General features: G+C 38.1%; 1 protein-coding gene across 2 annotated transcripts in view; it reads right to left on the reverse strand.

Annotated features, from left to right (window-relative positions):
- The window catches only part of hecw1.S (HECT, C2 and WW domain containing E3 ubiquitin protein ligase 1 S homeolog), a 168,804-nt gene that overhangs the window by 79,762 nt on the left and 76,229 nt on the right, over positions 1-12,813 (reverse strand). For both annotated transcript variants that reach the window (XM_018269351.2, XM_041567575.1), the window contains 2 exons: positions 11,937-12,261; positions 3,428-3,535 (listed from right to left, as the gene is read on the reverse strand). In XM_018269351.2, the coding sequence (XP_018124840.1) occupies positions 3,428-3,535; positions 11,937-12,261 (433 nt within the window). The remainder of the gene's footprint in view (positions 1-3,427; positions 3,536-11,936; positions 12,262-12,813) is intronic.

Genomic DNA, 12,813 nt, shown 5'->3' on the forward strand with positions numbered 1-12,813 from the left:
TGCTAAAGGCATTAAAAGCACCAAAAACCTAAACAGCACTATGCCTATCATATGGAAGTTTGATTACAGTGTTTTTTGCCAAGAGCTCTCTGTATTTAAAGGAGAACTAAAGATATAGTCATGGGGGGGGGAGGGCCAAAGGGATAGGCACCCCCTCAGTAATTATAATCGCTTACCCTGGACCAGTGCTTCTGTTCCATAAAAACTGCACCAACTCCAGGTGTTTCTGTAGAAGCTTGTTGTCATCATCTTCTTCAGCTTTTTTCATCTTCTCTTCATTCAGTTCTAGGCAGGGGCATGCGTAGTAGCGTGAAAGCAGAACTTAGGCCCACATAGCAGTCTCTTTCCCTCTACTTCGCATGCACCTGAAGAAAATAAAAGAAGAAAGGAAAAAAAAAGAAAATTGCTGCGAATGAGATTCTACAGAAAAACCCCAGGTTGGTGCAGTTTTAGTGAACGGGAGCACCATTTAGGGGTATTATGTAAGAGACTATAACTGACAGTGTCTAAGATTTTTGCACCCCCCCCAGTAATTATACCTTTAGGTCTCCTTTAATAAGAGCAAGATGACATTTACCTGTAGCATTGTTAAACTTCTACAAATGCTTCATGAGACAAACAACCTGGTCTCTGCAAGAAGCACTTCTCACTTATAATGGAACGGATTTCTCCTGAAAATCTTGGTGTGCATCATGTTTTACATAAGTTTTACTTAGCAGAACAGCTAATATGAGGTTGTTAAAACAAATTATATCAACGTTCACAGCACCCATATTAATTATAAATAGGCTCCTGGTTTCCCAAAACAGAAATTGTTCTGTGTTTTGTCCTCGGGCAACAAAGATGAGTCCTGTCCTCATTATAAGCATGAGCATATTTCTGTGTACCCTCATTTTACATTAAGAAGCTGAAAGTTTTAGTCACTGAAAATCTGGGTCACTGATAATCTAATTATAAAACACACACTCGGTAGGACTTACAAATAGCCATTCTGACATAAATCTTTACGATGTATGCACTCTCTTTAATTTCTACAAGTTATACACTGATTAAAAGCAATGCATAATATTGTCTAAGGGAAAGGCAACCTCTTGGACACCATTACCATACATAGATGAACTATTAATGGGGTGCTGTCCAACTGCTCTAAGGATGATGGCAGACAGGACACTTTGTTGTCTGAGGGAACTGAAACCACATGTAAAACAATTTACATGCAGCAAGTGCAACAATGTGAAAGGCATTTTGCTGCATTGGTTGACGCAGGCTGCTGTGGGAACCTTCGATGTGGTGGTAGTTCCAGGGTTCCTCCCTGTCAATAGGAACGCTGCATGTGATTCACAAGAGGAGTGGGACAGAAAAAGTAGTGCCGAGTGCAACTATGTACTTAATAGTTCCACATTATCTGGAAAGGTGGTACAGGAAACCTGAAACTTCAAAGCTAAAGTGCTAGAAGGCCAAGTTCTCAGTACAGTTATCCTGTTGGAAGGTAATTAAGCTATTAAAGTAAGATTAGCACTGGTTAACACAAATCTTCTGAGTAGTGGAAATGATCTGGGTAAAACAAGAGGATTAAAAAAAAAAAAGGGAAAAAGAAAAAAATATCAATTCTAGCTGATCTATTCTGCAGAACAACATTCATACACTCTGCTGATACTTTTATGCAGTTCTTACTGTAATCTGGCAGCAATTTCATAACTTATACACACAGTGTTATTAATAAGGTCTCTGCAGAGCCGGAAATGCGATGGGGGGGCTGGTTCCTGAGGGTCTCTGTCAGCACTGGGGGCCAGAAGTGATCACACTTCATTGTGGAATGCATGCCCATCTTTAATTCTTTTTTTAATTTTTTTACAATTCCAGCCAGACAAAGGAGACACAAGGCAGAAGCAAACAGTGTAGCATGGCATTTTGCTTGTTCTATTTTTGTTGTCCATTTGAGAAGTAAAATTCTGCCAGCAAGAGTGTACTTTATTAGTCCTCTGAGGAGAAGGGGGCCCCCCAATGTTTGTCTGCGGGGCGGGCATTGACCCTTTAGATACCACTGGATACACAGTACATTGCTAACCTCATTATAAATTCACACTTACCTAAGAACTCAGCTAATGGCTTAGTGGTAATGGCAGAGTAATACCAGCACATTATACCAAGTGGCAGTGGGTACTGGCATCGCAATAATATGACACACTCATTTATTAGAACTGGGCAACTATGCTCATGGGCAACAATCTAGAGCAACTAATTAGTGAGGTAGATCAGTAGAAAAAAAATTTTGACTGGTTGCTATGGGTTTCGACCCAGGTTCAAATTTGCCAAGTTTCATACAGTAAATGACCTCCATTATAATAATGACACCAAAAGATATTGGTTTCCTGGCACTTTATTTATAGAGAGCAGTGGGGAAAATGAACATACAATGCAAATTATGCATTAAGTAAGAGCATCTGAAACTCGTGATAAAGATAGATCAGCAGACTCAGCATATTATACAGTAAGAGCATCCAAAGCACAGTGAGAGCAACAATGACACCAAAAGATAATGGCTTCATGGGACATTATTCATAGAGAGCACAGGGTAAAATGACCATACTATTCACATTATATAGCGAGAGCAATAAGTTATCCCCAAGTAAGAGCATTTGAAACCCATGAGAAAGAAATATTAGCAGCCTCAGCATATTATACAGTAAAAACGCCCAAAGCACATTATAAAATGATACACAGATTGGACTAGTACTTGAGAACACACAGCTGGTGATTAGTGCCAATTCCTTATTGTACCTCCGCCTGGGGTACGATATTCAATAGAAGATAGAGTTTGCAGGGTATAAGGAATGGCCAGGAGGCAGCTTAACTGCTCAAAGTCTTTAATGTAGGCACAACATGTTTCAAACATTTCGGTTCTGACAAAGAACCGAAAGGTTTGAAACATGTTGTGCCTACAATAAACACTATGAGCAGTTAAGCTGCCTCCTGGTCGTTCCTTATACCCTGCAAACTTTACATTATACAATGAGACCAAAGAGTAACAGAATGGGATTCCAAGCACATCTCTAGTAAGAGCAATTAGAGATGTCATGTCTAGTACATTATAAGGAAGGGGATCTTGTAATATAAGAATATTATATAGTTAGAAGCAGAAGACACTGGTCTCCAAGTATTTTATTAAGTGAATAATGGTGAGCACTGGCACCCAAGTACCTTATACATAGTAAGAAAATAAGGAACTTTGCTTAGAAATACCTATAACTGGTTATACAGGTCATATTAGAAATGTATGTTTTGGAATTGATTCACAGGGCTACAGTGATGTCACTGGTACCCCCTCACTCAGGAGGCAAGAAATTGCTGCAGCCCAGGATTCACAGTAGTCACAGAACATTACATATATGTAGAAATGATCATTATGAGCTGAAAATGTACTTACTCTCTACAAAGTAAGAGCTGGCATCAATCTTCCAGACAATCTGACCTCTGTGAGACCCATTCACACCACGATTCTTATAATCCAAGAAGTTTTCCGATAAGACCTCATCTATGAACAAGAGAAATAAAATAATACATGAGGCAAGCTAATACAATTATAAAGTCCTTGAAGTTTTAATTATTTCAAGGCAGAGGCCCCCAAGTTATTGGGCTGAGCTTATTGCTTTTATGAATATGTTAAAAGTATTTTGTAATGATTATGAAGTCTGCATTTTCATATACAGACATAGGATCTATAATCAGGAATGCTTGGTACCTGGGCTTTTCAGGATAGGGGTTTTTCAGTAATTTGGATATCAATAACTTAAAGGGATACTGTCATGGGAAAAAAATTTTTTTTCAAAACACATCAGTTAATAGTGCTACTCCAGCAGAATTCTGCACTGAAATCCATTTCTCAAATGAGCAAACAGATTTTTATTTTGTAATGATTATGAAGTCTGCATTTTCATATACAGACATAGGATCTATAATCAGGAATGCTTGGTACCTGGGCTTTTCAGGATAAGGGATTTTTCAGTAATTTGGATATCAATAACTTAAAGGGATACTGTCAGGGGAAAAAAAAAATTTTTCAAAACACATCAGTTAATAGTGCTACTCCAGCAGAATTCTGCACTGAAATCCATTTCTCAAAAGAGCAAACAGATTTTTTTATATTCAATTTTGAAATCTGACATGGGGCTAGACATTTTGTCAATTTCCCAGCTGCCCCAAGTCATGTGACTTGTGCCTGCACTTAAGAAGAGAAATGCTTTCTGGCAGGCTGCTGTTTTTCCTTTTCAATGTAACTGAATGTGTCTCAGTGGAACCTGGATTTTACTATTGAATGCTGTTCTTAGATCTACCAGGCAGCTGTTATCTTGTGTTAGGGAGCTGTTACCTTCCCATTGTTCTTTTGTTCGGCTGCTGGGGGGAAAAAGGGGGGGGTGATATCACTCTAAAGCTGGCCATAAGAAAGCCAGTAGCACACTGAGTCAGGTTGCAGTTGTGTTCAAAAAGAATTATTTTATTAAGCCCATATGCAAAAAGGCAACGTTTCGAGCCTACTAGGCCCTTTCTCAAGCTAAAGCTGGCCATAGACGCAAAGATCCGATCGTACGAATCGTGGATGGAGAGTCCCGACATTTTTCATCCGTCGGAGATCGGTCGTTTGGTCGATCGGACAGGTTAGAAAATTTCTGTCGCCTGCCGATAATATCTCTGCGTGTATTGCCAATCGTACGATTTTCAGAGGGAGACTGTCACTAGTGTTGTCAGACATAAGTATCGTACGATTGCTGTCAGGGGCAGAACATTGGGTGATCTGTACTTATTTGATCGGAATGGTAAGGTCTTTGATCTGAATGGTTAGTGGAGGGTCGGGAGATGGGAAAGTCCGATCGTACGTTGATTCGTAAGATCGGATCTTTGCGTCTATGGCCAGCTTAACTTGCAGTACAGCAGTAAAGAGTGATTGAAGTTTATCAGAGCACAAGTCACATGACTTGGGGCAGCTGGGAAATTGACAATATGTCTAGCCCCATGTCAGATTTCAAAATTGAATATAAAAAAATCTGCTCTTTTGAGAAATGGATTTCAGTGCAGAATTCTGCTGGAGCAGCACTATTAACTGATTCATTTTGAAAAAATTTTTTTTTCCCATGACAGTATCCCTTTAAGTCTGCTTAAATAATTTAAACATTAAATAAATCCAATAGGATTCTTTTACCAACAATATGAATTTATGAAGCTAGTGAATACATTTTCCCCCTAGATTTCTGCTTTAAGTTGTCCTTGATAATATTGTAGAACCTTCGCTAAAGGGGTGAAACAATGTACAAAATACAAAAGGTAATAATAGCATAATCTCTTTTAAAATCTAATCATTTCTAAATCTTGCCAGGAGACATAAGAACATCCATGTTACAATAAGAATGAAGTTGTTATCTACAACTGCAGATTTTTATTTTCCCTACAGCAATAAAGCTGTGGAAGTCTTGCAGAAGCTGTTGTACTGTACTTAGCAGCTAGAAGAGCTGTAGGGTGGACATTCCTGCTGAAAATCTAAACTAAAATCACTATTATTAGAGGTAGACTAAATAATATCCTTTAATATTACAAATAAAAGGCAGAGAAAAAGAATTGTTCTCAATGACTCTCAGCCCGCTGAGTAATCTTAAAGGAAGCTGTAGTTGTTCTATAATTTTCATTCACTTATGATTCTTTTGAATCATCAGCTGAAAGAATAAACTCTGAGATGGTTCTCCAGCAAAACATCCAGCAGATTCCATCATCTCTTTGTCTGAGTGATAATTGTATATTTGGCCTCTAGTAAAAAAAAAAAAAAACAGTACTTCCCTCTCCTAAAGACAGATTTATGAGGTTGTTTCATTAGATGTCTTGGTAACATATCTTAACTGCCAGCTTTAAGGATGAATATTTTAAAGGTTTATTCTAAAAGTGGTATTGAACCCTAAAGTTAACAATTCTAGTGTTTACAATAAAAAGGAAACCAGAATGTGCAGTTGCCTAGAATATACATTTTCACACATTTTCTGGTCTTTTTTTTATTACTTAGAGATATTTTAGAGCAGGAGAGAGCTACCTATTTGTTTCTTTTCTGACAGCAGATTAAATGGATTTGCATAGAGGAGAAACTTATGCTAACAGCATTGGTAAATCTCTCACATCTGTCAGTTGTCATGCTTTATATTGGCAATCAGTCAGAAGTAAAGCTGCTACAGTATATTGATCAAAACAGATATGAATTGTCTTAGCTCTTAGAGGTGTATAATTATTCTCATAGACTTTTCCAGCTCCTCCCTTCCAGAAGATGCTTTAGGAGCCTTCGGACCAAAACTAGCAGGTTTAGGAACAGTTTTTTCCCACAGCAGTGTACCTTCTGAACGCTGTCCCACGCTCTTCTCTCCCAATAACAATGATCATATCTAATCCAATACCTTTGCTTTTATATTGCTAATTGTACACTTGTTTATATTGCTCTAAATTTATTTGTACATAATATACAACAAATTACATTGACAATTACATTACAATGACTATAAAGTTGAATCGAACCTAATCTAATCGAATGTCCCGCATATTTTAAATGTAAAATAATATATACTGTGTGTTTTTTTATGTGAGTGTATAGGTGACACCGACCACTAAATATGAGGTCAGGACACACAACAATGGTGAGAAAGAGATAGATTGTTAGACAGATAGATACATTGGGGCAAATTTACTTATGGTCGAATATCGAGGGTTAATTAACCCTCGATATTCGACTGGCGAATTGAAATCCTTCGACTATCGAAGTCGAAGGATTTACCGCAAATAGTTCGATCGAACGAAAAATCGAACTATTAAATCCTTCGAATCGTTCGATTCGAAGGCTTTTAATCCATCGATCGAACGATTTTTCTTCGACCTTAAAATTGTTCCAAAATCTATGGGGACCTTCCCCATAGGCTAACATTGACTTCGGTAGGTTTTAGGTGCGAACTAGGGGGTCAAAGTTTTTTTTAAAGAGACAGTACTTCGACTATCGAATGGTCGAATAGTCGAGCGATTTTTAGTTCGAATCGTTCGATTCGAAGTCGTAGTCAAAGGTCGAAGTAGCCAATTCGATGGTCGAAGTAGCCAAAAAAAACATTCGAAATTCTAAGTTTTTTTTTATTCTATTCCTTCACTCGAACTAAGTAAATGGGCCCCATTGTGTCCCTTGTTTTTTTTGTTTAGTATATTTGAAAGCCTTAGTTAAAACACAAGATGCTGCAGTCTCTTTCTCAAAATGAGTCAATTGTTTGATCTTATATAATTTTCCCTTACTTCTTTAAGGGGGGTTCTCTACCCAGAAACTATTTTGTGCATATAGTGATTGGTCTTCAACATGCTTTGCTGCTCTGCATTTCTTGATGTTGAGTACAAGTTATACGGGACCTCCACCCAAAAACTACTTTAGCAAAGTGAAAGAAAATATTATGTGCACCATCTGATGTAAGATTTATTAACTCTTTTGAAAGAGTTGCGGGAAGTAGCAACTCACCGTGCCTAGTAAGTGGTAACAAGTGTGAAGTGACATAAGTAAAAAAAAAAAATAAAAAAAATGCATCTGCTAAATAGTATTACGGCCATACACTTTCTCTTTGTCCATATGTTAAAGTTATCCTGCACCCAAAAAGTACTCTTTGCATAGTGAAAGAAAATAATATTCTAAGCACCAATCCAATATACATTAAATATTTTCATTGGTTTTGAAGAACTTGTTCAGTGTAAAAATAAAAACTGGGTAAATAGATAGGCTATGCAAAATAAAAAATGTTTCTAATATAGCTAGTTAGCCAAAAATGTAATGTATAAAGGCTGGAGTGACTGGATGTCTAACATAATAACCAGAACACTACTTCCTGCTTTTCAACTCTCTTGGTTTCCACAGATTGGTTACCAGGCAGTAAGCAATCAGTGACTTGAGGGAGGGGCACAGGGGTCATACCTGTTGCTTTTGAATCTGAGCTGCATGCTGAGGATCAATTGCAAACTCAATGAACAGTTATGACTCATGTGGCCCAGCTTTAAGTCGCTGACTAACTCAGAGATAGAGAGCTGAAAAGCAGGAAGAAGGATTCTGGCTATTGTGTTACACACCCAGTCACTCCAGCCTTTACACATTACATTTTTGCCTAACTAACTATATTAGAAACATGTTTTATTTTGCACATTCCATCTATTTACCCAGTTTTTATTTTTACACTGAACTGTTCCTTTAATTTTCTTGTACATTGGCAGGGTATGCGTTACAGACCAAGTTAAAGAAGCTGTCTTCTGGGATTTCTCTATCCTTGAGCCTATCCTCTTGAGTTCCAACTTTGCACAAGTTGTCCTGGGCACCAACCCTTTCTACTCTTCCCAGTTTAAGCTTTTGGTTGATGCAGTCTTTCACTCCTAGAGTGAGCAATAACAAGTCACCCATTACCTTACATTGTGCTACCTATGACTCAGTTCTCCTGCTTTTGGCTCTAAATCATCCTTCTGTAAGTGGAATCCAAAGAGTTGGGATTACATTTTTGTTGTGAACTAAAGATCTAATATGACACCACTGGCCAACAAACTTCCAGTTAGGGACAGAACTAGGGGTAGGCAGAAGAGGAATGTGCCTAGGGTGCAATGGTGGGGGGGGGCAATAGGCAAGTACCAGTTCTGGTTGCCTCAGACTTTTTCAGGGTCCTGAAGGATCTCTGCTTTTGTAATTCTCTGCACTCTCCCCACCTCAACTACATACCATAAGCAGTGCATTACCCCAAACTCATTAGAATTCCTGTTTGCATGTTATATATTAACCCACTAAACCACTGCTTATATCTCTGCAAATGGCAATAAATGGGATGTTGGGTGGAACTCACACCTCTAAAGATGGCAAAGCACTTCCGTAATGTATATGTGTGTTTGTCCATATATTGCAATATATTTAAGCTGGCCAACTACGTCTAGCGTAGGACTGGCCAGATATGGGATGACTTTGATGTAGTTGGCCAGCTTAAATATATTGCAATATATGGACAAACAATCCCTGTGTTGTTTAAAGGGTAAGGCATTTTTAGTAGCAGTATGCACAAAATGTCTCTGTCTTAAATATATTGATAATGGGTTGAGTGCAGAGGACCTCTTGTATATGTCTATATGTATTTTGTGGTCACAGCCTCATTGCACCCCCGCCTAATGGTTTTAAAAATTAGTGGTGAGCACAACTTTCCCTTGTTTGTTCTAGTTATACAGGAGCAGTGACCAGCTCCATGTTGTAGCTCCCACCATTCCCAGCTATAGTCAGGTGATCCCACTGGTGTCTAGTAAAAGGGCAGCCAAGTTTGGGAGTTTTACTTTGAAAGCAGCTAGTAAGTTGCAGGTAAAACTTAGTCCCTTTGTAAAATGTATAATGAAGCAATACAATTCTTAATGAATCAGATGAAATTTGAGCGTAGGACTGGCCAGATATGGAATGACTTTGATGTAGTTGGCCAGCTTAAATATATTGCAATATATGGACAAACAATCCCTGTGTTGTTTAAAGGGTAAGGCATTTTTCAGTAGCAGTATGCACAAAATGTCTGAGTGCAGAGGACCTCTTGTATATGTCTATATGAATTTTATGGTCACAGCCTCATTGCACCCCCCTAATGGTTTTAAAAATTTGTGGTGAGCACAACTTTCTCTTGTTTGTTCATAATTTGCTTGTCCAATTGACTTTCGTGTCACTACCATATGGTAGGTAAGGTCATTTTTTATAGCAGGGAGAGGAAAAATAAATAATAAGTGCTTGCAAAAGAACCCTCCATGATTTGTTAGTAAGTAATTAATAAGTTTTGACTCTACCTCTGTTGAAAACAATGAATCATTGGACAGTGTATGATTAAATAACAATTTCAGCCTCGCTGGCTAAGGTAACAGAGGGATCAGCTGGCACTTACTCCATCTGGAAATCAAATGGTTTAGGCTTTTCCTCTAATACACAGCAGTCATATTTCTGGTTGACTGATGATCAGTCTGTAAAGACAATTAAACTATGCAGGTGTTTGCTCATATTCACTAAGCATATGTAATGTTTTTTCAGGGTATCTCTTTTTTGTTCTATTAAACGTTGTGATACTCTGATTCTGAGCATTTCCTTTATTCGGGTCTGATAGTTATGTTGTATAGGAATAACCCATATGTTCTACCCTGCACTTGTCAAAGCCCAAGCTAATGAGTCTTGACATAAATACAAAGTACACGTGGTTACCTTTTAACATTATTTATAATAAAAAATAAGGCATGTCATAAAATACACTATTCTAAGAGTCTTGTCTTTAGGGGTGCAATAAAGGGCCAGTTTACAGAGACTGTGGATAGGAAGGGTTGGCGATAGCATGTGTATTATATAGCATAAATGCATATTGACTAACTGTTCACCATCTTTAATTCTCAGAATGACCTCCTTATCTCCTCCCACTATCACTAAAGTTAACAGCAGACATTTCTAAAAGTCCAATTAACTTATAAAATATTACACTACTTATAACATATCAACTCAAATAGCTTTTTAAGGGGTTCCTTAATGGCTAACATTCTACATTGATCTATCTTTCAGTATATAGGTTAATGGCCTGACTTTCTCAATTTCTGAATTTCTCTTGGTTCTGTTGCATCAGTCTTTCACCAGAAATTGGTCAGAGGTAGCACTTGATCACAGCCTATCATCTAAGGCTAGGGTTGCCACCTGTCCGGTTTTGACCTGTGCAGCCTGATTTTTTTGAAGGGCTGCCCAGGTCAAAACTGTCTGCCATGTTTCCCAAATGAGGAACGATTGTGTGTATTGTTAACAAATGATTGTTATTATTACACAGGACAGTGCCTTTTGTCCTCCTGCAGAACATTTCTGTTCAGTCCCGAAAAGGAGCTTGAAAACAAAAACAACAGGGTGCTCTTTTCCATACTGAACCTGTGATAAGGCTGCATTGTGGCAACAGCTGAAGATTCACAAGACTGAATGTTGGTGTCTTTGGTTAAAAAACTGTTTGTGACAATGAAATACAATGTCTTGATATACCTACAGCTCGGGAACAAGGCAATATACATCTGTAACTTAATATTACATAAAGTGATAGTGTTTTGTTAGAGTAGCTCCAAGATACAGCATGGTGCGAATTATATGTTTGTTCAATAACATTTACAAATTAACAATAGTAATTTTTTTACTGTACTTTGAGAAGCGCTTAAGCTTTGTCAAAACTTAAGCCATAACGTTATTCTCAGAGCACAGACAGCTGGTTACTTTCTCACAAACAGACTTTCTCTGAAACAAAACTACTTCCCCTCTGTCTGTTTGAAACATACAAACAAAACCCTGGTAGTAACATCAATTTAACCCAGATTTTATTTCCAAGGCTGTCTTGCGTCTGAGCACCCAATACTTTTTTTGCATATTGTGTACAATTCATTCAGCAGACTTAACAAGCATATTGGCACTGGGTCTTAAGGAGCATGTATTGGTGCCTTTGTGAATTATATTAAATATGCATGAATTTGAACTCAATACTTGTGTGCTGCTTGAATTTTTGTCAATGGTATGTTATAATTAGAGATGAGCGAAATCTTTTGCCAGGTTTTGCAGCAAAAAAGATGACCATAGAATTCAATGGGTGAAAAAAATTGTTGCATGTCAAAAATATTTTTGCACGTCAAGAAAAATTTGTCGCCCATTGACTTCAATGCATTTGGTAAATTTTTTGCGAATTCGTGAATTTTCAACAAAGCAAAATGGGTCAGATTCGCCCATCACTAGTTCAATAATCAAAATTTATTAACCCATATATTTTTAAAAACCTTTACTCTCTATGACATGCAACAGCTACTGTATCTACTGTGTATTAGACAGCTCACATTGCAGTTCTGCTAGTATCTGAATATACCAATATTACATTTTTACTTACCAATCAGGTACATGCCAATCCAGTCTCCAGCATCCACTTCTTCTTTTATGTCCCAGTAGATTACAAGATCCTGCGAGTGTCCAATTGAGTAGTAGGAACTACTAATCATCAGAGTTGACCGACTATCAGAAGTTACCAAGTCAGTGTCACTTGTGGAACGTGGCATGGTTACTCCTTCATGGGGGTTGTTCCTGATATCCATATTATGGAACTGGTCAGGATTGTAGCTATACCTCATAGGTTCTTTGCATCGACGCCTGTTTTGAGAATTCCTTGAGGGGGAAGCCATGGCAGCCAAACCAAGGAATCTGTTTTGGTACAAATTCTGTGAAAAATATAAAAGTGTAATTATTTGCAAATACTACTACGCGCTGAGAGGAAGCGCAGGCGGCACATCTTATGCGCCGGATATAATCTGAGTAATAGAAATGTTGCAGCTACAAACTGCATGCATACGACACGACTGTCGTATGCAAACGTCACACATTTTGTCTTCATCCAACAGTCGTGTCGGATGCACGCAGATTGTAGGTGTGACATTTCTATTACTTACATTATATTCGGCGCATCCAAAGTGCCGCCTGCGCTTCCTCTCAGCACTGTGTATTTCAGCCCATAGGACTATACTCTACGGGAGATTTTGTAGGATGGTGTTGGATCTTCAAAACATTCTAAGATTCTACAAATCTCATGCTTTTGTGTGGTGTTGTGTGGTGTTGCATGATGTTGCGTGGTGTTGCATAGCAAGATCAGATAAAATCTTAGTATATGCAACACCAGGCACAACAGCACAAGCTTTTGTAGGATGCTACAAAATCTGATGCCCCTAGGCTAGAATGTATACCATCCAACACCATACGTTTTTCTCTTGTCAGAT

Source organism: Xenopus laevis, chromosome 6S (assembly GCF_017654675.1).
Source record: "Xenopus laevis strain J_2021 chromosome 6S, Xenopus_laevis_v10.1, whole genome shotgun sequence".
NCBI lineage: Eukaryota > Metazoa > Chordata > Amphibia > Anura > Pipidae > Xenopus > Xenopus laevis.